The 24,489-nt window shown below is 39.5% G+C and overlaps 2 protein-coding genes across 2 annotated transcripts in view; both read left to right on the forward strand.

The window, feature by feature from the left end:
* Nucleotides 1-5,870, forward strand: part of csmd2 (CUB and Sushi multiple domains 2) — a 286,853-nt gene extending 280,983 nt beyond the window's left edge. The window contains exon 72 of the mRNA XM_037794153.1: nucleotides 226-5,870. The gene's annotated coding sequence lies outside the window, so the exon portion shown is untranslated. The remainder of the gene's footprint in view (nucleotides 1-225) is intronic.
* Nucleotides 5,871-14,904: 9,034 nt separating this feature from the next.
* LOC119503416 (homeodomain-interacting protein kinase 1-like) lies at nucleotides 14,905-18,656 on the forward strand. The gene is made up of 10 exons (XM_037795209.1): nucleotides 14,905-15,108; nucleotides 15,184-15,442; nucleotides 15,605-15,978; nucleotides 16,189-16,312; nucleotides 16,442-16,561; nucleotides 16,705-16,791; nucleotides 16,932-17,098; nucleotides 17,262-17,564; nucleotides 17,674-18,335; nucleotides 18,441-18,656. Exons 2-10 carry the CDS (start codon nucleotides 15,224-15,226, stop codon nucleotides 18,533-18,535), a joined length of 2,151 nt encoding a protein of 716 aa, XP_037651137.1. The 5' UTR covers nucleotides 14,905-15,108; nucleotides 15,184-15,223; the 3' UTR covers nucleotides 18,536-18,656.
* Nucleotides 18,657-24,489: the final 5,833 nt, after the last annotated feature.

Genomic DNA, 24,489 nt, shown 5'->3' on the forward strand with positions numbered 1-24,489 from the left:
ACTGATGAAAATATTACATTAATGCTTTTTATCTTCTCTCTTCTCTGTGATTTCCCTCATCTTTATCTCCATTCTTTCACTTACCTTTTCTTTCCCTTTAACCACCCATCTTATTTTTCTTTTCTGTGTATACTTTCTTTAATTCCTCGCCCTTCCCTTACCATCTCTTGCCCTTTCCACACACACCATCCACCCCTCACGTCCATGCATTCATCCTGGATTCAGTAAGAGGAGGAGACATGCACCACATCTCCGCCTGCCTGCCATCAGAGGACATCCATAGTTCCTTGAGCAGAGGGCAAGACAAAGATTATTTTATTCGCTGAAACAACATTCAAGATAACATCTCCAGTGGCGAAGGCTCTCGCTCGCAGGAGACGAGAAAAAAAAAAAAAAAGAAACCATGTGAAGACGACTGTAACAAACGCCAACGACAAAAAATGCTTTTTGTAACTTTACATGGTTTCTTGGATCATTTTCCATACTTTGAGGAAAAGCTTCCACCTGAGGAGTAACGCTGGAAGCAAAGCTGTGATGACTTTTCTCACCGCCCTCCGCCTAAACCCAAAGGGAATATTATGGTCAACTTTAAGTCTAGAGATTGACCTGTAGCTAACAGAGATCTCTGTGTGGTGGACAGCCCCGTGTTGGCCTGTGTGCGTCAAAGAGAGACAGTCTGGACTGTCTCGAGTCGCTCTTCTCTCTGTTTTTCCATTTGCTTTTTTTTTTGGTTCTCTTTTTTATACGCTGCTTGCTTTCTGTGATGAGTAATTGGGAACCCTGTTTTTCCCAAAACCGTCTGCTCCTGAGGGCTGTTGAAAGGTTTCATCGGAGGCCCCCCAAGTCTCTAACTGAGGAGGAATTAAGAATTCAGTAAGTTTCAGAGGCCATGTTGGAGACACACATCCTATCATTACTTTTTTTGAGCTTGACTCAGTCCTCTTTTTTTATTATTATTTTGAAGCAGGGATGAAATTCTGCTTGCGGAGGCAGCTCTGTCCAGAGCAGGGGTTTAAAGGTATAGCGAGGGCTGCTGAAGAAAAAAAAAAGCACTTAGCGAGGTTGTAGAGAGAATTTGTGTATATGTCGGCGAAAGAGAGAGCGTGTGCATGTGTGTGCGTGTGTTTCTGCACACATTCGTGGCGGCATCTGCAATCTACACAAAATATCTCCTGTCTGTTTTGGCCCCCAAAGATTCTACCAAACACGTGACAGATTATTTGCTAAATTTTCTCCACGTGTATTTTATTTTATTTTATTTTAAGAAATTCTGAGGATTGGGTTTCACTCTACCTGGATGCTCTGGACACCAATAAAAACAAAAAGGCTACCCAGAACAAATGCTGACAATGTATAGATCCACTGAGACAACTAAAGGCAGCGTCAGTCTCTAGTTCCAACTTTCATCTGCTCACTCTTTGTTTGTAGAGAATCATGTGCAATCACTTTACATTGTTTTTGTGTCTGGGAGAGACTGAAAAGGAAGCGTTGGATGGACGAATCCACCTCTCTAACCGATGCACCAAAATCATGTTAAATAAGAGGCAATTTGCTTCACATCGGTTACGAGTTTCCTGCCGCTGTCGCTCTGAGGCGCTTGAGGAGTGAAAGACATTGGCTGGGTCACCCGTAGGGATGGCAACAGTACATTTCCATGGATATATAAACGTCTTGGGACCACATCTCTTTTTTTTTTTCTCCTTCATTTTCACAAACCAGAAAAAAAACTGTAGCACCAAGTTACAGAGAAACACGTGGTACATTTTCTTTGGAAAGGACTCCAAGTCTGATGTCAAATTATCCGCTTTTGACTTTCTTTTTTTAAATCCCGGATCACATGTTTCCACAGCTCGAAGGCGGTACCGTACTGTATTTTTTCTCCGAGATCAAGATGCAGTACGAGCTCCCTAAACTTGGCCTTAGGAAAACAACGATCAAAGTGTGGTCATGTTTGAACTCCCTCAGAACGTACAAGTTGAAGGCGCTCCTCGAGTCTGAAGAATGGATGAGTCAGTGATATGTTGCCCCCTCCTGGATTACATTCACATCTTTTCCTCCCAAGTTAACTTCTGACAGCTCCATTATTTTTTTTTTGAAAAACAGTAGCTGTTTTGTCTTCTCTCATCATGGAAATGTTACAGACGGCTTCCTCAGAAATGTGACAGCAGGGGACTTGCTGGCATACTGATTACTCCCATGCACTAAATTGGAAATGATAAATATGATAAGAAAATAATGCCTCTAATGCGAACACTCCTCAAAATCTGTGGCAACTGGGGAGCGATGTACCGGAAATATTGGTTTTGTAAGTGCGACACAGGAGGGAACTGTCATCAGTTATAACAGCAGGACTCTACCGTGGCTGGTGAATGACAAACATTCAAAACATGAATGCTTTTGTGACCCTTATAATGTGTGTGTGTGAGTGAGTTGAAGGATGTAAACCTCCTGGATTTCAAACAACCTCTTCCCAGCTATTTACCACTAACTATCCCCGTACCTGTGTATCCTGTGGATGCTGAGTAGGGTGAATAGTGCTCGAATTTCACTGCAGCAAATTGAGCCATTACATGCAATTTGCTTTAATTTAGCCTTGCTTCATTGTCGAACCCCATATCGAATCCTGAATTCACCTTACCATTATCACAGACAGGACAGGCACCTCAGTTATATAGTGTTTGACTCAAAACCATGTACTCTTTCTTTTCAGTGATAGAAATTAGAAAATGTAACTTGCTTGGATTTGTTTTGGCACATAACAACAAAGTGGCTTTCACAGTCAAAATCAACCTCCATACTGTACCAACAGGTTTTTTTTTAATGAAGTCACCTACAGTACATCATTTCCCTCAGAAATCCAGGCCTTTTGAAACCAATCACTGTATTGTTCCTTCAATTAGTTTCGCTGTGGGTCGGTAATTGCATTTACAATTTTATTACTTTTAAAGCTCTCGCTTATCTCAACAGTACAGATAGAATATTGCCCCTCGCCTGCTCCGGTCGTGAATTGATGGAAAAGGAAACGATTGAATTACCCTGGAGATTTCACGGGGAGAGGAGCAGTTGCACTCGCATTATCTCGAAGGCATTGTTGCTCAGTTCTCATGGTCGTACGTGGCTGTTCGCATTGTGCATTTCATTTTTTTTTTTTTATATCCTGAAATGGCTTCAAATATTTCATATGCAGAGTCGCTTCATTGCATCCCAGTTTAGTTTCTGTTAAGGCCACTTTGAAGTGGTCTTTCCCCCCCTCCATTCATTCCTCCCATGGCAACGTTTAGCACACTTTACCCAACACTTTATTGAGTACTAAACAAACAAATGTGATTAGCTGTGCAGAATAGGAAATGATGCCCCCGCTCCCAAGATGATTCTGTTTGACTAGACTGTAGATTTGGATAAACAATGCAGAAGCATAAGCTCACACAACTATGATTGTTTTTACCAAAAAAGGGCTCAGTCTCAAGAAATTCAGAAATGGTTTTAATGGGCCAGTTTTTTACCTCCTTCCTCCAGTCTCCAATAAGCACTTTACGGTCATTATAGTGCCTTGGTACAACCCCCATGATATGATGAACCAGCTTGCGTGGCTCCGGACATCATCATTTCTTTACTAAGATTGGGGGGATTATAATGTTTTTATGTCAGATATTTGGAATTAGAGCTCTTTTTTTCTGGGTTTTTGGTCAAGTCCTTGTTATCATCTCGACATGAATGACCCAGACACATACCTACTTTACCTACTGAAGAAACTGGGAGCTCTTTGCACCTGTGTTTTTTGATCTTGCAGGGAAAAACTGAGCTCGTTAGGATCATGTCAGAGAAACCATCGATTTTTGCCCCCTTTTTTTTTGCTTTTTCTAAAACAGCAATGAGCTCATTAGTACTGTATTTCGGTGTGCGAGGATTAATGTCTTGGATTTTACGTGCTTGCCTTTGGGTGAGTGTTTGTGTCTTGTGTGTTTTTGAGAGTTACATTTTCAACCAAAGAAAGTTATTGAAATTCAACCACATTGGAATTAAGCAAAATTAAGGTAAATTATTTCTCGAGTTTGCTTCCAATTAGTTCCTCTAGTTAAAAAAAGGCTTTGATGGTGGAAGAAGGCATTTTTAAAAAAATTCATGCTGTTAATTTTGCAGAAATGGGAGATTTTACTTAACGGGCGCTACATCTGTGGAAATACTTTCTTTTTTTAACCCACCTGGGTTAGTCCAGAAAGTTCTCAAAGAAAGTGCGGCACAGTTATATGAAGATCAGTGAGTTCTGGATGGAGCCGTGCTATATGAGTTTTGAAGAGACTCTTACTTGATAGTGGCTCGGCTACTTCCTGGTTTGCATATTTTAAGACAGAAACTCTGATCATCCGAGGTTCATTTTTCGTTATCAGCCAGACGCAGCTCTGAGTTCTCTCCTGCTCACCATCTCCTCTATAATGAAACACACCTCGGCTATGGTCTTTGTGAGTTCACTTGAGTTTTCTCACAGACCAAAGGCTTTCTATTTCTCTCTGCAGCTAGTGCTCTCACTTTCCAACGCATGCAGGCCACAGTGTACAAGTTTTGAAAAAAAAAAAAAGCAATCCATCAGTCATGCTGTGTGACATATTCTGCATCAACTACCATTCGTAATCTCCCATCTTCCATTGTCGACGCACATTGGCGGCTACGACGAAGCCAAAAATACATGCTGTGTTTTTCAGGCCCATTCCATGCAATTTGCCTCCACTATTCAGCCAATTTCCGTGTGTCTAGTGGACTCGAGCATGGAGGGAGAGGGTAGGGAGATGTATTTTGAAAAAGAGCTTAGATGAATTTTATTCTATAAATGGAGATACGAGTGGACTGGTAGTTCCGGATCACTGGAGTTATTATTACTGGAAAAACTACTGAATGTATTTCATTTCACTGAGTGCATCAGAATTTATCTATCTATACTGTGTTCAATATATCTGTAATCCCACAACTGCTCCTCTGTTTGTGTGCAGTAATTGAAAAAAAAAAAAATCTATGCTACCATGATGTGTCATCCATGGGATCGAAACAGAATGTCCAGTTTATTTAGAGTATAATATAGCAAAAATATACAGAAAAGAGAGATGCTTTTTATTACCAGAGACTTTACATTCCTGTATTTTTATCATGGCAACAAAGTTATAACAAGGTCCCATGTTATTCTTTTTTTTTTTTTTCATTTCCCTTATTTCATGTCAGCCTCTAAATGAGACTAAAACTCATGACAACCCATAGCGCCTAAATGAGATCGACATGGCCCCTTGAACGCCTCAACAAAACAACAAAACAGTACGAGACAAAGATCCAGCATCGATGTCTCGCTGTACACCAAAAGGGGTTACCTGTAAAGAAATGGACAAACGTGGACTTGAGCAGACTGTGTGTGTGTAACTACAGAGAGCAACTATAGAGCGGGAAGTGTCTCTAAGAAGAAGAGAATATGTTAACGAATAAAAAACCTTTTTTTGTACAGAGATATATTTTTATGAAAATACATTTGTAATATAAAAAGAAAAAAATGGATTGACATATGTAAATGTTTTTCTTTTTCATTATTGTAGTACAAATGCTAGTGGGGAGTATATGAAAAATCTCTATATATATAAATATATATATATATATAAATATAAATATATACAAAGAAAAATAGAAACAAAGCTTTTTGTATATGTAAAAAAGATTGTACATAAAAGTTTACATACATACTGTACATATGTAAGACCCACCATGGCTTGTCTGCAATATATAAAATGTATTTTATCCGTCTGTATATGATGCTTTGCATTGTGTCTAAGCTTATTCTACTTTCTTGAACTTGAAACTTATTTTGAAGGTTTTGGAATAAAATATAAAACCTACTTTCCATCGGAGTATTTATTGAATGCATGCGTTTATTGCCTGAAATCCATTAGCTAATCATGCACAGTTGGCCTCTGGGAGTAATAATAAGCAATGTCATTTGTATATAACCAGTGTTCCCGGTGCAGCTCCTCATATACGCCAAGATATCTGCTTCCACTTGTTATGTTGGAGTTTGATATATCTCCATATGGTATACAAGCATTGCATCATTTGTGCAAGTATACGTTTGTATGTGTTTTAGGTCCCCATCAGATGTTCTCTCTGCATATCGACTGTTTACCTGCACACGTACAGCTCTCGGAGTTAATATTTGCCCTCCGACGGTTCTCTGGCACAAGTAAGACAGAGAGATCGTCACATTCAGTGTGTTGACATGCTTTACAGTGACACAATTTCACCAGGATTGGGTTGCACTATTTATTTGTAAATCATTAAGTTTGTGGGTAAAGTCTTTTCTACGTAGCAACTATAGTTTCAAACCAGTGATTTACAAAATTAGGTTGCAGTATTAAAACTTTTTTTAGCTAGTCAAATTTAGTAATGTGTAATCCAATCAAAAAGCAATCAACTTTCAAGCTGTAGCATAACTTCCAAACAATACGTTTTTATGCAGCCTATTGACTTAACTACATTTGTGGTGCAGTATACTGCGTTATTTGGCGAAATGTAATTTAAAAATTGTTATAAAACAACATTTTGATGACGTGTCAAGTCAGATGTTTTGACTATCACATTGGCCTTTATCACTGAAGACATTGTGACATGTCACAACTGTAAATGATATATTTAATAGAGTGCTGCAGGAATGAGTCATAAAACTCAGAAATGAGTTCCCTCGTCTTGGATGTCAGTGTATTTTTTTCCAATGTAATAATACCATTGTTTTTTTGTCGAGGGAACCAGTGCGATGCCAACTTCCGGGTTGGCCAACAAAAAAATACTCCATCCCTGCAGCACCGTGTGATGGCTGAATCAAGCCGCTTCAGTTTCAGAGTCCTGGTATTGTGCATGCTGGCTCACTGTCGCACTGCCATGTTTTACTGGGACAGAATCATCATTCTATCAGTAAATAACATGCAGGTATGATGTAACTGTGCTGTTCATACTGTGACGAGTCAAGATGTCTGCTGTGAAATAGCGCTGTTACTGTACCCGTTTTACTCTTCACTCTAAATGGATCTTATATTAGCAAGCTGGCATAACATAGTTATTTGTATAGCCTACAGGAAGCATCTTATTGGCACCCCAAACCAAGTGAAGGAAATAACTTTGTTGGTGTTCTTCTTTTTTTTTAGTTAATGCAATAGCATATATCTACCACTGCTGGCAACACTTGATGTTCAGTCAGTGACTCAGATACATTAGATGCCACAGTAATTTGAAATATTGATAAATAATGAAAGTCATAATTGGCTCCAATGCCAGCCTTAATTTTAATGAGCTAACCTGGTTAAAGTGTTTACACAGCAGGTGCAGTAATCTGATATTGCCTTCATCTTGGTATAGTCTAATTATTAATGTGCATGTTAACACAGTGACTGCAAGATATATATATATATATATGCTACTAGAGAAAAGATCAAACAGAAATATTTGTAAAAAGTTAATAGCAAACTACATAATTGTAGTTTTGCTTTTGCTCTCAGCATGACGATATGTAAGGAGTCAGTGTTGCTGTCAATGTTTGAGCTTCTGAAAATGTTAAGTTTTCAAAACAGCAGGAGGCAGAAAATGAGATTTTAAGAGCCCCAAATCTCAGCAGTTAACTTACTAAATAATGCATAGTTGATTTCAATATATAGCCATAAATCAGTTTGGGCTTCTCTGCATTTCATCACTTAATGTATTTATATTGTGACAGTACAGACATAAAAGCACGCCTCCAGAACTGCACTCAGTTCTCATTTTCACTGCAGCAAAGTTGGTAATGGCAGCGGAAAATGCCTCGCAGCGTTTTGAAGTAGAAGTACTAATAGACTGCGGAGAAAATGCCCTAATCTTATCTTTTATACAGAGGTTGATGTTGTCTCTTAAAACAAGAGCTTTTTTTTCTTGTACCTTCAGAGGTCATTTTTGTATATAAGGTACATTTAATCACTCTTATGAAGTAACTGTACGCAGTGTCCTTCTCTGTGGTAATGTTAACACAAACAACCTGTGCTGGAACGTCTCTGTGGCTCCAGCAGAGCACATGATATCACACAAAATATTATAATGGCTACTCATGCTGAGTGTATGTGCACGTTGGGAGTGTGCGGCTGTGTTTCACCCCAAGTATTGGAAAGGTTAGAGCCTTTTTCTTGATTGATTGAATCAACAGCCATACACGGGTCATTAGTCACTCCTGTTCCCCGACCAAGTTTCCCACGGCGATTAATCAAACCTTGTCAAGTTGCCCTGACCTGCAAAAGAGTGTTCCCTCATAGCAGCCAGTTAGCCCTCCGTCCTCAAGACTGGACTTTAAAAAATGTTCATGGCCTCAGTGTTTGTGTCCCAAGTCAATGCCGGGTATTAACTTAACGGCTCCTCTACTTTATCACCGACTGACGATGCGGATCAAAAAAGAAGCTATTGATTTAATTTCCAGGCAGATAAATCACACATGCTGCCATCTCATGAACTCAAGGCGCTCTCTGTGATTGCCTCACCATCAGATTAAAATCAGATTCTCCTCAAATGCACTGTGTAATAGTTTATCCTCATCTAAGGTCATTTGTAAGATCAAATGGAGTGCTCTGGTGAGGATCCACTCTTGAGGTTCCTGGATTGGGGAATTAAAGCCTTAGCTTGTTGCTACGGCTCACTGAGATATCTCTCGTGCATCACTGCGTCTGTGAATGTCGGCGAGTTCTCTGATCAGTTTGCAGTTACTGTATCATTGCTCCCATGAGACGATGTGATAGCACGCTAATTCTGAGTCACACATATTATATCAGCCAGTATAACGTCAACATCGGTTTTACTGCTTTTCTCTTACTGTGCCACCCGAATGTCTCCCTCAGGCCTTTTAATATCAATGAGAGAAGTTCTGAGGAAAAGGGAATGGCAGAGAAAAGCTTTTCAGAGGTCTCGAGAGTTCCTTTGAGCGCCGAGATGCGAGGCGACAATTAGCTTTGTCACTTTTATCACTGCGCAGAGTCTGACACATCACACTGACAGCCGTACACTCCGCCGTCTTGCCTGAGATGACGGCTTCCTCCAATTACCCAGGTGTCCGGCAGCCATGTTCCCTTTGTTGCTTTTTTTTTTTTTTATTTAGAGCATCTTATTACGCCGTGCTGAAAAAAAAAATAAGACTGTACAATTCATGGAAAAGATCATTTGAGTCTCCCCATCTCAATGTAGTATACATATATTATCTACTTGGATTCCTCTCAGAGAGGCTGTGTAAGAAATGATAGATTGAGTCATTACACCTTTAGCGAGCTGATACGGTGTTTAAACAGACAAATATCAACGCCTCGGTTTTTGTAACAGCTGCTTTTGCATTGATGATCTCTGTACAGTACATATAGTATGTTGTCGATATGTATAATTCCCTGCCAGTGGTGAACTCAGGCTGTCTGAGGGCAAAACAAATAAAAAGGGCACCTGCTGCATGCGGCAACAAACAGAAAGTTTTCTAGCATGTAGAGGGCAATTTATCATGTTTTATCTACCATAAGGGAATCCAAGAGGGCACTTTAAGCCATTTCCTCTACTGGACGGTCACCCTAGAGGGCACTTCATCATGTTTTCTCCACTGGAAGGGCACCCCAGATGGCACTTTATAATGTTTTATCTACCATAGGGGAATCCAAGCGGGCACTTTATACTCTTTTCTCTACTGGAAGGGCACCATAGAAGACCTTTTATCTTGTTCTCTCCACTGGAAGGGCACCCTAGAGGGCACTTTATCATGTTTTCTCCACTGGAAGGGGCACCTTAGAGGGCACTTTATCATGTTTTCTCCACTGGAAGGGCACCCCAGAGGGCACTTTATGATGTTTTATCTACCATAGGGGAATCCAAGCGGGCACTTTATACCGTTTGCTCTACTGGAAGGGCACCATAGAAGACCTTTTATCTTGTTCTCTCCACTGGAAGGGCACCCTAGAGGACTTTATCATGTTTTCTCCACTGGAAGGGGCACCGTAGAGGGCACTTTTTCATGTTTTCTCCACTGGAAGGGGCACCATAAAGGGCACTTTATCATGTTTTCTCCACTGGAAGGATACCCTAGAGAACACTCTCATGTTTTCTTAACTTGAAGTGCACCCTAGAGGGCACTTCATCTAGTTTTCTCTTCTGGAAGGGCACCGTAGAGGGCACACTATCTTGTTTTCTCCACTGGAAGGGCACCCTCAGAGGGCACTTTATCATGTTTTATCTACCATAGGGGAATCCAAGAGGGCACTTTATACAATTTTCTCTACTGTAAGGGCACAATAGAGGGCACTTTATCATGTTTTATCTACCATAGGGGAATCCAAGAGGGCACTTTATACTATTTTCTCTACTGTAAGGGCACAATAGAGGGCACTTTATCATGTTTTCTCCACTTGAAGGGCACCATAAAGGGCACTTTTTTCATGTTTTATCTACCATAGGGGAAATCCAAGAGGGCGCTTTATACCGTTTTCTCGTTTTTATACCGTCTTCTGGAAGGGCACTATAGAGGACATTTTATCACATTTCTACATTGTAAATGCACCGCAGAGGGACCTATATCATGTTTCCTCCACTGGAAATGCATCTTAGAGGGCACTTATCATGTTTTATCAATCATAGGGGCATCCAAGAGGGCAATTTTGCTGTGTTTCATTTGAACATGGGGGTGCCAAGGGGAGTGGTCTCCCTCCCTGAGTCCACCAGTGTTCCCTTTTTTGTAATGAGTATAACAACACTGCATTGGGTAAATAATATGACATTATTGCAATCTGGGTTTTTTTCTATTTTTACCCTTGTTTAATTACTTTCCCTGTGTTTGTCGATAGCAAGGTCAGAAGGGGCATCTATTTTGGATCAGTCCACTCAATTTCCTGCTTTCTCTTGTTTTACTGTGTCAAGCCGGGATATTCGAGGAGACATCAAAGCAAGAGGTTTACCCTCGCAAATCCCCCCAGCGTGCTGGCCCAGGCCTTGGCTAATATCAGGCAAAATCCACCCTCTGCTGTCCCAGAAGACATTGGACCAAGGATGAAGGGATTGACTGATGAGAGGGAGTATATATTTGCTCTGTCAGTTGAATTTGTCAGCAGGGGGTTGGCTTACTCACTGCAGTCAGCGCACCATGGGAGGCTAACTCAGTGTAATTACATGTAAATATCAGAGAGCTCTGTCCTCACCTCCTTCAGGTCAAAACTCCCTAATCTGGGATTCCTGTAGTTGTCATGAGCCTATAAGAATATAAGGCTACACTATAATCAACTTAAATTTTGAAAATCCTTTCTTCAAATTCAATTAGTTTAGTCAACTGATTTAAATGTCTGTATTTTCAATCATCACCCGGCTGCCAACGTGTGCTAGTAAAAAAAAAAAAAATAGCAATAACAGTAATCTCCTCAGCCCCCTCTATGTTCCCAATAATGCGGCGGTTTAATAAAGAAATAAAGCAGAGGAAAGAACAGACTGATAATGTGCTTGTGAGTCTTAGAATGAGAGAAAACTTCTCATTATCTTGAATAATGAATGAGTGAAAAGAAAATCCGAGCTCCGTGATAACAATCAACAGTGAATCTCCAATTACCACCATCCGCGGCTCATAACAATAGGACAATAACTAATAGGGAACTGTCAGGGCTCTGTGGCATGATGGGATAATAACAACCCAGGCTCATCAGGAAGAGATGCATAAATATGGAAGCAGACTAAAGAACCATCTCTTTCTCTCTTCCTCTATGTTTTATTTTCCCCTTTGTCTCTCCCACTCTTTCTCTCTTCCTTTTCAGTCAACTTGAAACAAGTGATCTTTCCATGTGTGACTGTCAAATTGATTCATTAGCACATTTGCGTAATTATCAGGGTAATTAATGTTGAATCAGTGGGTAAGAAAGCCATTGATGAGGCAGCTGAGTGAGATGTTTTTGTTTTGGTTATTTCACACTGAACTGTGTTATGACCAACTTGAACAGATATTTGCTTGTTCATGTCATTCACTATGCATGGAAATAGATCGCTTGTTCTGAAACAGTTCCTCTGATGTTTAAAAGGCATTTTAGTTGTTTCAAGCTTTTAGTTTGACTTGAAAACTGGAGGAAGTAGAGATGTCGGGTTACATCAGGGCCCCGTTTCAGAAAGCAGGATTAGTGTAAACGTTTGTTAACCCTGAGATTTAGGAAACTCATCAGTTCCAGGAAGATAGTTAACTTAAACTCTGAGAGACCCTGAGTTGCTCTCTGTCCGTGTCTGCCTCTTACGGAGCCATACACGCTGCTTTATTTTCTTCCATTCATTCAGTCCATATCAAAGGTTTACTGTATCCTATAGTTGGATATTAGTTAGTTACTTAGGACTATCTAAAGTCAGTCATTTCTTTGAACAGCGTTTTTTGCCCTCACATTCAAATATGACACAGCATCAAGTCACTCTCATCTCAGAGTAAAACCTCTGCATGTCCTTCTTTTTGTGAGAAGGAATATTTTTTTTAATATATACAGTATAAATATACAACACTGTGCACACAGACAGCTGTCAGTTGATGTCAGCTGTCACCGATGGAACATAATTCCTGTAATATTGGAGATGATATGCTAATATTTCTGAGGGAGCAGGATCATGGTGCAGCTGCAGAATTTAGTTTGAAAGGGATTTTTTTTCAATAGTCTGGATGTGTTTTAACAGCATTTCAGTGACTGTGTTTCAATTTACTACATTTGTTGAAGTAGCTGAAATAAAGCTACTTAATGCTTTTGAGCCAAAATCCAAATAGATGTCTCAAATGTAAAATCTAGGCCTATTGTATTTTAACCTTTACGCCTTTTCAAGTGCAAATCACCCAACACATTCTTACTGGATCAGATTGTGAATATACAATCATGTCGCTATGTTTGATTGGTATGTTTTTAAAATCTTCAACTATATTTTTCATCTTCAGTTGCCAGTTAATGCTGAACAAATCTATTTAAAATGCAGTATAGGCTACAGCTTAATACACAGACAGGTTACACCGTTTTATCATCCATTAAGGAAATGTAAGTCTTGTAAATGATCAATTAATGGACAACACTGAATACAACTTTATTGTGTTAACTTATTGACACTTTTCGTTAAAGATAAATGTGCACAGTCCACATATATATTGATATCTCTACGTCCACTAGATTAAAATGGAGGCTCTGCCTTTTGTTTACCTGTTGCCAAAGAAATACTTAGTTCAGGGTTAGGCTCAGTGTTTGTTAAACCTGCTTTCTGAAAAAGGGAAATGCGGCAATGTGCAGGCAGACCTGGCTTTTAAAGGGAATGGGAGATGACACTCTGATTGGTTTGATTAATATTACGGCCAAAACAAATAGAGGAAGGAACCTGCCAAAATCAAAAATAAATAAATAAATGACACAATAAATAAATAAATATGTCATTAAATGTAGCAATGGTGATATTAAAAATAAATGTAGACATTAATTAATTGATAAAATCTGACATAATATTACATATAAAATTATTATTAGTAATGATAATATTTCTTTTTTAATTTGCTTGTTTATTTATTTATTTATCTTTGTATTAATTCCATTATTTATTTACTGTTCTGTTTCATTTTCCCTTTTATTTATTTATATTTATTTATATATATATATATATATATATATATATATATATATATATATATATATATGTATATGTACGGAGCTGGGAATGGAGACTGGATTTGATGAGCAGAAACAGACACCGTTAGCTGGCTAGCTAGTTAGCATATAGTTTTGCGCTCTGACCCCATGATGACACATGTTGAGTGACAGCCCCCTCATTTACATAATGAGGCAGACATGCATGAAGAAATGTAAACTCCTTTGTACATCCGAAATGTACAAAGGAAAGAATACAGAAATAAATAAGTTTTGGGAAATAAATAAAATGCAAAGGGAAACTCATGCAGAGATAAATAAATAAATGCTGAAATACATGAATAAATAAATGCATACATTTAAAAATAGATATAAATAGATAAAAAAGTGCAAAAATAAGTAAATTAAAAATAAATAAATACAGAAATAAATAAAAGAGACAAATTAAATAGAACAATTGAATTAACAGAACAAAGTATATAAATATGGGAATTAATACAAAGATAAATAAATAACATTTATCGTCACATTTTATCAATTAATTAATGGCTACATTTACTTTTAACATTATTTTTTGTTACATTTAATGACATATTTATTTATGTATTTATCGAGCCATTTGTTTATTTATTTATTTATTTTGGCAGGTTCCGTCTTCCATAAAAACACACCTATGATTAATTAAGAGACTAAATACAACTCCTTTGCCCATTGCAATATACTCTGCGCTGAGATTATGCACCGTTTAACTAGCAAAAGAGTTGGACACGCCCTAAATGCATTTCCACCATGCACTTTAGACCATCCATGCGCTATGGATCATTTAAACAGTGCCCTAAATCTCAGGTTAATGAGCCATAACTACAGTATGATAAATTGGAGGCCCTTAAAATGATAATTGTTGTAAATTTGAGGCCTTCAATACATGAAAGTTATTTACTGTATGCATATATCTGAATCAGCTGCTAAAATGAGTTGACTGTCAGTCCTTAATGCAGATGTTCTATAAGTATTAGCCTACTGTTTATCAAAATATTAAATCCGATGTCATTGAACATCAAAATCTGTGAGAGAGTTGCATCCACCAATGACCCTTCACTGACTATGTATCAGTCTAGCTCATCAGAACCTTTATTTATTTTATTTTAAATTGAGAATGTGTTGACAACGTAGAACAGGAATGAAACATAGAACATAATTACTATGAATTCTTACAATTATTATGTCTAGAATGTAGAACTTTGTCAGAATGCCCAAAGACCAGATGACCAGAGTCATCAGTTCAGTTCAGTTTCTCAGAGAGTAAAGACGCATCAAGACGCAAATTTTCTCAGCCTTGTACCTTTCACACTTGAACTTTCAAGCTTCAACAGACTCATATCTGTCCGAACTTGTTCAATAACAACTTGTTATATATAACATTTTGAGGAGAATCTCCCAGAAATCCCAGTGACATCAGCTGCCACACTTGGTAAGTAGCTTTAATTTCTGTTACTGAAATGTTATTGTGATAGCATTGCATTGTGACTAAATCCATCCTCTGCTGCTTTCCTCTCAGCTTTGAGCAGGTGTCACATCCTGTGATGGCTTCAACGATGTCCTCCACTCCTCCCGCCCAGGGTGACCCGGCAGTCGTGGGAGGCTGGCTCTCTTCCATTTCATCCCACTACCGCGTGGAGTCTCTCCTGGGGAAGGGCTCCTACGGCACGGTTGCCAAGTGCACGAGGATGCTGGACGGGAAGACTGTAGCCATCAAAATGATGAAAAATCGGGGCTCTTTAGTTGCGTCAGCGTGTGCAGAGGTAGGAGAAGAAATGTCATGCTTTGACTTGTACCATTTGTGTGACAATGCTTTATATAACTATTCCATCCACTGTATTTGAAGAAATACCACAGATACAATAGTTTGTTACTGTGGGTCAAGCTAATACAAAATCTGTCTGTCACCTGTGATGTATCCCCAGGTGGCCGCCCTGTTAAAACTTCAATCGCTGGACTCGGACAAATGCAATTTGGTCCAATGGCACCAGGTTTTCACCTACAAAGAGTACAATTGTCTCGAGTTTGAGCACCTGGAGAAAAGTCTTTATGATTTCATGATGGAGAGGTATTACCAACCTCTCCTTCCTCAGGAGATCAGACCTATTGTGCAGCAGCTCGCCACCGCACTCCACCACTTGAAGGGTATCGGCATGATACATGGAGACCTCAAGATGGAAAACGTGATGCTGGTCAACCATGTACGGGAGCCCTATAGGGTCAAGTTGATTGACTTCGGCCTGGCCTGTAAAACGTCAGACGCCCACCTGGGCTCGTACATCCAGACCCGTCCGTTCAGGTAGACTGGAACCATGTTTGATCTGTTAGCGGTGCATTGGTGGTTGAAAAAGTGGGTATGCTAAGAACATAAACACTCTGTGAGGGGTTTTACTGCAGTAGTAGTAGGAGTCATAGTACTCCTAAGTTGTGAGTGATACAGATGTCTGTCAAAATAGTGGAAATAGTCATCATGGCTAGTGTGTGATCATGGTTGTTTTTCCTCTCTCAGGTCCCCAGAGATTATTTTGGGGCTCCCATTCACCGAGGCCATAGATATGTGGTCTCTCGGCTGCCTGGCGGCTACACTGAACCTCGGCACTCTGCTCTACCCCGGCCAGAGTGAATATGATATGGTAAGTACTATGAGAAGTTTGATCATCCGATTAGAAATAGAAATTATTACAGAAACTAATCAGTTAAAACTTAGTGAAAGTCCTCGACCTGGACTCCCAGTGTGACTTGATGTTGTGTTGTATCTTCAGATGAGGTACATAGTTGACACTCAGGGTCAGCCGCCAGACGAGCTGCTCAGCCTCGGATTGAAGACTGGCTGGTTTTTCCAGAAAGACAAAAGCTCCACCACCAGTCTCTGGAAACTCAAGGTACGTGCCAGTTCACCTCCACTCTGATCTAGCTGACCTTCTGTACTGTACAACCAAGAAGATATGTCTAGTTAATTCTGTATGTCTGTGTGGCATTTCTAACAAATTGTATAATAGTTGCTTCTGTCTGAATGTCTGTTTAGACGCCAGAACAGTTCAAGGCAGAGATGGGGATCCAGCCGATGGAGAACAGGAGCAGGAAGTTGAGCAGTCTCTATGACCTCCTGCATGTAGGTGTTCTTTTTGATCATTCACTGTAAAAAAAAAAAAAATATGCATACATAAAATCTCCAGGAGGGGTTTTTATTCACTTCTGGAGGTGATTGAAGATATCGCTGACCTCTGTTGTTATTGTTTTTTTCAAATCCAGAAGCCTGAAAAATGTACAGATGAATCTGCAGAATTAAATGACGGGCTGACGTTTGTGGACTTGCTAAATTGGATGCTCGAGCTTGATGCAGCCAAGAGGGTTACACCCCGTCAGGCTCTGGAGCATCCGTTCATCAGCATGTGCAACATGAAGCGTAACAGCTCCTAGTAAGTCAATGCTGTGATTTCATCATTTTAACATATTATGAGTTATTGTTCTCCATTTATGTCTCACGTGCACTTTTATTGTCGTGTGCAGAAGATAAAGATTTATCTGAATGCGTTTGTGTGTACAAGAAGTTTACTGATGTGATGATTCATTGTCTTGCAGTGTAAGGTCCTGTTTTGAGATCATGGACCTCTGTCAGAAAAAGACTCCGGCTTCTGACTGTGGGAAAGCTGTGTGTGGGTCTGTGCAGCAGCCCTCCTCCGGGACCGCCCAGCAGAACCTCCCTCCTCCTTCTGCTGAGAAGAGCGGCCCGAGCCAGCCCCGCCGCATCAACCATCGTCCCTGCTCTGGTACCCAGGCCACGAGTACAGTGAAGGCAGGGATGAAAAGAAAGGTCGATGATGAAGATGGGACGATGAGCGAAACCGCTCATCCGTCCAAAAGGGTCAAGTCATCGTGGCACAGGTAAGCTCACCTACATCAGTCACATCATCATTTAAGAATTTGGATCAGTTTTCATGTCTCTTTGTTTTACAAATCTTTTCCATGAGCTAACTTTTTTATCAAATTACAGACTAAACTGTGCAGATCCGCCCACATCCAGCAGCAGCCAGGATTGTTGCACTTGCATCCAGGCTAGCACAGTTGTGAGGACAACCCTGGCCCAGGCTCATCCCTCCAAAATGAGCCAGAACCAAAGTTACAAGCCAGGGGTCAAGAGGAAGGCTGACGATGAAGACGTAGGGCATCGCCACACGGACTCTGACCATAATATAAGGTCAGATGATGGCCGGAAGAGGTTCCAGAGAAACCCTGCTGCGGGTCTATCCACATCCAGCAGCAGCAGCCGGACCCACAGACTCTTCTCACCAAGGGTTGAGAGGAGGACGGCCTATGGTGAACGCCCTGACGGCCGTGAGAGGTCAGGTCATGAGAGACAGGCGGTGAGAAAAAGCCTTGCAGTTCCATCCGCCTGCGGACATGATACTGACCGAACTCTCCATGTTCAACCTGATCGGAGGATGGACCTGTCTGAACACCGCCGCCGCCGCCGCCACCATAACAGCGCACATGCTTCAACCAGCGCCCAGACCGAGAGCCGGGTTCAGTCAGAACTGAAAAGAAGGGCAGCTCATAATGGAGAAGTGCTGCGTGGCAACAGAACCTCTGATCTCAGGGCCAATAAAGAGAGAAAGAGGTCTGTGGTGTGTTCAGAGGAGGACAGGAGGAGAAGAAGTGAGTTGATATTATGTACTATAGCAAGTTTTGAAATTAACATACAATGTTTCTCTGTGACTCCGAAGACATGAGCGTGTCTAAAACCTGACTGTTGACTTCCAGAATGTTTCATCAGTGAGAGGAGGACAAGCGAGCATTGGCAATACTCTAGGGCTAAAGACGACCATTGCTATTCCAGTTCAGCTAGGCCGGGGTGACGCTTGTAGGCTTTTGCTGCTCCTCACACCAGCAAACCTCCCTTTTAAATCTCTCTGTTTATAATAAATAATTGAATGGAACCTTTCTGATCCTAACGTGCACAATTATCACAAAAGAAAAGGATGTTTGTCTGTTTAAGTGCTTCTTGATTTATTTTAAGGTATATAAGGTACAACAAGGAAACCTAACTTGTACAGTGTTCAGAAAGACAGACATGATGAAGGCTTGCTTGCAAATTAATTATATTATTCTCAAAGAAAGGAAAACAAAAATGAAAGATCAACAGTTCACCAATAAACGCAGTTGCCTACTTTAATGAAAAATATTACCCTAATGCTAATAATCATAGTATAATAACAGCCAAGTGGCTTATCTTACTGTTGAAATAGGCATATACAGTACATGCTAATAATTTTGTCTTAATTTCATAAGGTGATGATGTGTCAGTGTTGCGTTAACAGCTTGTTGTGCTGCAAATATGAATTAATGCCGTTTAAAGACATACTGTAGCAGGCCCCTATATTTACTTAGTATTTAAGTTTTACCCTAATTCTAATAATTAGGGGCAACCTCCGGTTCTGAGAAGTGAAGCCAATGCAGAAGTGCCTTAATCTTGCATTCTTTCTAACAGCCAGCAGGGGGCGACTCCTCTGGTTGCAAAAAGAAGTCTGATTGTATAGAAGTCTATGAGAAAATGAGCCTACTTCTCACTTGATTTATTACCTCAGTAAAAATTTGAAAACATGAGTTTATGGTCTCAATCGCTAGTTTCAAGTCTTCTTCAATACAGCATGATGTTCATTTAATAAATTATGGTCCCATTTAGAGTCAAATAGACGATAAAGCAGCATATGCTTTAGGGCGTGGCTACCTTGTGATTGACAGGTTGCTACCACGGCGTCGTCCGGTCTGGGAGTTGTCCGTGTTTTCGTCTTACAACTTTAACCCTTTCACAGTGTGTTTTCAGTTCATGAACGTTAATTGTAATTTTTTGATCACTTAAAAATTATCTTATTCAGCGATCGTTTGCGCCACCCCCTCGTGTCACTTCTGGTTATAGAAAGCTAACATGGCGACGGACAAAATGCCGAACTCGAGGCTTCAAAACGGCAGCCCACAAACCAATAGGTGACACCACGGTGACTACGTCCACTTCTTATATGCAGTCTATGGTATAATAACAGCCAAGTAGCGTAAACTACTATTGAATCTTGAATCTCTTCCTACATGCATGCTGTCATGCAATTTTAAATATTCTTGATTCAGTCATTCCCCTCCTCAACATCTACACCTCAGCATTCACACTTCAACACATGAAGTGTGTTGAAGTGTGAATGCATCAAGCCACCACTCAGTTTTTATTCTACATGATTTAAATTGCGTGATGGTTTAACTTATTTTCATCACACTTGAAATTGTTAAGAGCATCACAAACCATCAGGAAACTTTTGGATGGGTTCATTGCTGTCACACAATGCCCCGGCCCAGCAGGCCCTGCTCTTTGTGACATTTCTGACATGGCGAGGGCCTGTTCATCCAGTCAGGTAATAAGCACTCGACAGGGAGGCACCGAACAAACCGCTACGCCCCACTTCACCGCCGGATTGAAAAATAGCTCCGCAAACAAGACAGTTTCCAAAGCCATGTTGCCATAGCGACAGAGGCACTCTGCCCCCTCATTTTAATAGCGGCGATCTCAAGTGGCTGATCTTTATCTTTTTGAACATTTTTACATCAGGAGGATAAGCTACCTGTTTCTATCAATGTATTCTTTAGGTAGAAGAGTGTAGGTTATTTCACTGATAATACAAATCGGATTATCTGTGACAGTCAAGTGTCTCGTCAGACACGCATGCCACTCTTTGCTTAGCATAGCACATCACGTAACACCGACATGTTGCTGTCACTATAGTGCATCTAAATAAAGCCTGTCAGGGAGGGTGGAAAATCCTTGTTTCTGCTTTGATAATCTTGGAATCTTTCAGTGTTTTCACTGCAATTAAAGTTGGATGGTAGTGGCCTTGCTAATCTTTGAATAGTGGCAAAATCATTTTACTGCAGTGAGGGAATCAAAAGAAGTGTTTTTGAGGTAATTTGATATAATATTTTGACAGCATAAAATAAGCTTCTGTGATTTACAATTTGTTTTTATGTTAATATGAGAATCATGTGGAGGGTGGTCTAGTTTTAACAAAAACTAAACGTGGTCAAACTACCGTTGCGTCTGAAATTCCATACTAACATGCTATTTACTAAATAGCATGTTAGTAAATAGTATTTGTCCATATGTCACCAAAATGAATACCAATAGAATAGCCACTAGGGGATCAACAAATGGTAACTGCAGAGTGGCACAGCGCAAAAATACCTTCGGTCAGTCATCTTTTTCAGTAAAAGGAACACATTTTTGGAACGCCCTACCAACGGAAATAAAAATACAACCTGACCTGAAAACATTTAATGAAAAGATGAAACACTTGCTGAAACTAAACCAAACCTGTGATCACTGATTATTCATTGGGAACATACAGTACATATGTAAATTGATTGTAATGTACGATGTTGTATTATGTGATTTTATGTAAGATGTGCTATTCTGTATATTTTTATTAAAAGCCTAACCAGGGACAAGGTCTGCAAATTAGCTATGGCTAGAAGTCCTATATACCTTGCATCGGTTGCACTTTAATCAGGTGTAACAATGTATTGTCTCTGTCAAATAAACTAATAAATAAATAAATACAATTTAGTACGCTAAAACGGTATGTGAGATATTTTATCATGTCTGAAACCTTAGTATGAAACCAGTAGTACGCTAATTGTATACTAATTCCTGTGAAATATTAGAGTATGCAACCGGATGCAGTATGCAACGCTGGACACTACGGCGGACTACATATCCCACAATGCAATGCGGTAGGGACGACAACGTTCATAACGGACGTCGACGGACAGCTCTGTAACATCAAAAATGCTTTAATTTAACTGTAAGTATACAATTTCACTTTGCTAGGCGTAATATATATTTTAAATTAAATTACATTATTTTAAATACTGGCGTTTTGTTCACAATGAGGTTTTCACCATGGTTACCATGGTTACACGTCTGCTCCAACCGGCAAGGAGGCTGTCACTCAGGCCATGACGACGTTAATAGTAAAGATGAATGCTAGTGTTTATTCACTCAAAAGTATGTTGAACGATAGTACACCTGTTGAGTATGTAGTAACAGGATGTTGCCGAACTATTTTTGTGACTTTTTCTTTTTGAAGGCGGCTGGAAAACGTCGCAGTTCGACCCCAGCTTTTTGTCACCGCCATGGTCACCATGGTCACCATGGTCACCGCTCTCCCCGCTGCTGCTGCTGCCGCCTGATCTCGTCCATCCGCGTGATATCGCGAGAATCTAGCTGCCGTGCAAGGAAAATATGAACCTGTACTTTATCGGAAAACTGATTAAAGAGTGGAAGATTTGGCAAAATGCGCAGCGGAAGGTATCGTAAAAAATGTGAACGGTACCATACATCGCGATGCTAATTAAAGAGGGCGACGTTTGCGCTGAATGCTGCGCTCAACACAGGGACAGTAGGCTAGTGCTAATGTTAGCAGCTAATGCTAGCAGCTAATGCCAGTCTAGCCAGTAACTACTCTCAGTTGTTATACTGAATCCCTGTGATGTTCATTTATAGGGACATGTACCCAGACTGACAACGTCATTGAAAACACCAAGGTAAACAAATGGTTAGCAGCACTTTTATGCTTGGGACTAGCAAAAAAGGTTATCCAATATATAACTGCTTGACATAACTTACCTCTACAAATTTCTTTTTTTTTTATACATTATTTTTTCCATTTTTTCAATGTTGTTTTCATTGCAATTTACAGTTCGTAATTACAATAGCTAATAAACCAATTTTTAAGTAGATTAGGTTATAGACAAACTCATTAAGTACACTAGAGAAAACAACTTCAGCATTCAAAATTGAAATTAAATGCAGAAAATAAATAATAATAATGATAAAAAGAAAGAATAGAGTTAAAAAAAAAAAAAAAAAACACACACAACAACAAAAAAAACCCCAATAATAATACTAAAATACGAGAGTAATAATAAATTAAATCAACAAATAAGTTAATAGAAAATAAAAAGGGGGGGGAGCGCAAATATATAGTGATATAATTTACACACATGCATCCTCCTTAACGTCAGGTCACCTCCAACCCATGTAACTATATTTTTCCTTCTGTTAGACTCCATCTCTTCTCAAAAACATCTGCCGTATTCCTTATTTTGTAAGTTCCCCTTTCCATAACTTTTACTTCTTGAATTACACTTCCATTTTATAAAATCTGGGGATTTAGTTTTTTTCCACCCTTTTGTTATTTGCTACAGATTTCTTAAGCTGACTGTAATTTTTTCATGTGTAAACAGTGAAATCTGTGTTAACTGTGACTGTTTTGTTCACACAATTTAAAACAGGAAGCATCATGTTAATGTACAGTACTTGACAATTGAATGGCACCTGCTTTTTTTTCCCTCTCAGTCTTTGATCCTGTGACCCTATCATGTCTGCTCCATATCAGTTCCCATGTTTTTCATACAATACAGGACTTAGTGGAAATGAGACAGCGTCCGGGGGAAGTAATCAGCTTTGTGTGGGGTCAATAACATGATCAGATGAGCCTATTGTTAATTCTTGATGAGGATTGCTGAGCGTTTGTACTCCCTCCCCCTTTGGAGTTGGTAGGAAGATAAATTATGAATAAGGCATCCATAAAACATGTACTTATTTATGGAGATTAGGGGATATTTAAGACATCGCTAATTAAATTCAGCTGATCCAAGGTGTTTCGCCAGAAATCCCTGTAGCTAAGGCTTATTCCAGTTATTGTAATGAAAGACGAGCAGCAGGGGCGATTAAAAAGGGAGCAAAAGGTTTGCATGTACAGAAACATGTTTGCCTCTGGTATTACAAAAGCCCTTTTATGACCCTGTGCAGCTTCTCAAGTTATTCTGTCTTCAACAAATCATAGATATTATTGATTTTGATTTTTTTTCTTCAGGTTAGTGTCCACTATTATGATTCTCCGCATCATTGCTAAAATAATCATTGAATGAATAAATAATTTAAAATAATTTACACACATTCAGAAATGGTTTCAGGCAGTCAATATTGATTTTTTTACTGCATTTTTTTTGCAGAAAAATCATACTTTATCCCAATGACCGTATTGCTCTTCTATGTATTCTCCATGTTCGTCAATGCATTTTTTATGGCACAATATATGTTTTTTTCAGTAGCGCACACAGTGTGCTCATACATAAATCTGTAAAGCAAAGTGAACACACACTGCGAGGCTCCTTCTCTGTCCAGAGAGAGATCAGACGTTCTCTGGGTATGCAGATTCACCGTGTTGGGTTGTCCTCTGGCTTTATACCAGTCAACCTATGCGGAAGTTGAATGTAAAATAACTTGATTCTATTCCTGGTAGGGGTGTAAGAAAATATTGTGTATCGCCTTATTATGTTTTGTGATACTGTATTAATTTTCAAAAACACTATTGGTTTTTAATTAATAGTTTACATGCCAAGATTAACTCAGTCAATACTTTATTTAATTTGCTCTCAGTATATGTGCCCTCTGAAAGTAGTGCTATGATGTTGAATGTTACAGGGACTGTGAAAAATGCAAATGCAGATCCCACTGTTCTGATTGCATGAAAAAATGTAACTTTTTTTTACTCAGATTTTATACATAGTTAATGGCGATGTACTCTTTACACTATGAAACTAAAATTGGATATAAAAAACCATAACATATTGCCTCACTTACAGTATCACAATATATTGAATCGTAACCCCTGTATCAAAATGCGTATCATATCACCAGATTCTTGCCAATACACAGCCCTGATTCCTGGTCAGTTTTAGATAATTTTCAAATTCAACATTC

This window comes from Sebastes umbrosus, chromosome 15, assembly GCF_015220745.1.
Source record: "Sebastes umbrosus isolate fSebUmb1 chromosome 15, fSebUmb1.pri, whole genome shotgun sequence".
NCBI lineage: Eukaryota > Metazoa > Chordata > Actinopteri > Perciformes > Sebastidae > Sebastes > Sebastes umbrosus.

Excerpts from the sequence above, each read along its gene's own strand:
- LOC119503416 (XM_037795209.1), top strand. The coding sequence starts at position 15,224 with ATGGCTTCAACGATGTCCTCCACTCCTCCCGCCCAGGGTGACCCGGCA. Across the intron at positions 16,562-16,704 it reads CCAGTCTCTGGAAACTCAAG|ACGCCAGAACAGTTCAAGGC; the intron begins GTACGTGCCAGT and ends ATGTCTGTTTAG. Across the intron at positions 18,336-18,440 it reads GGAGGACAGGAGGAGAAGAA|AATGTTTCATCAGTGAGAGG; the intron begins GTGAGTTGATAT and ends GTTGACTTCCAG.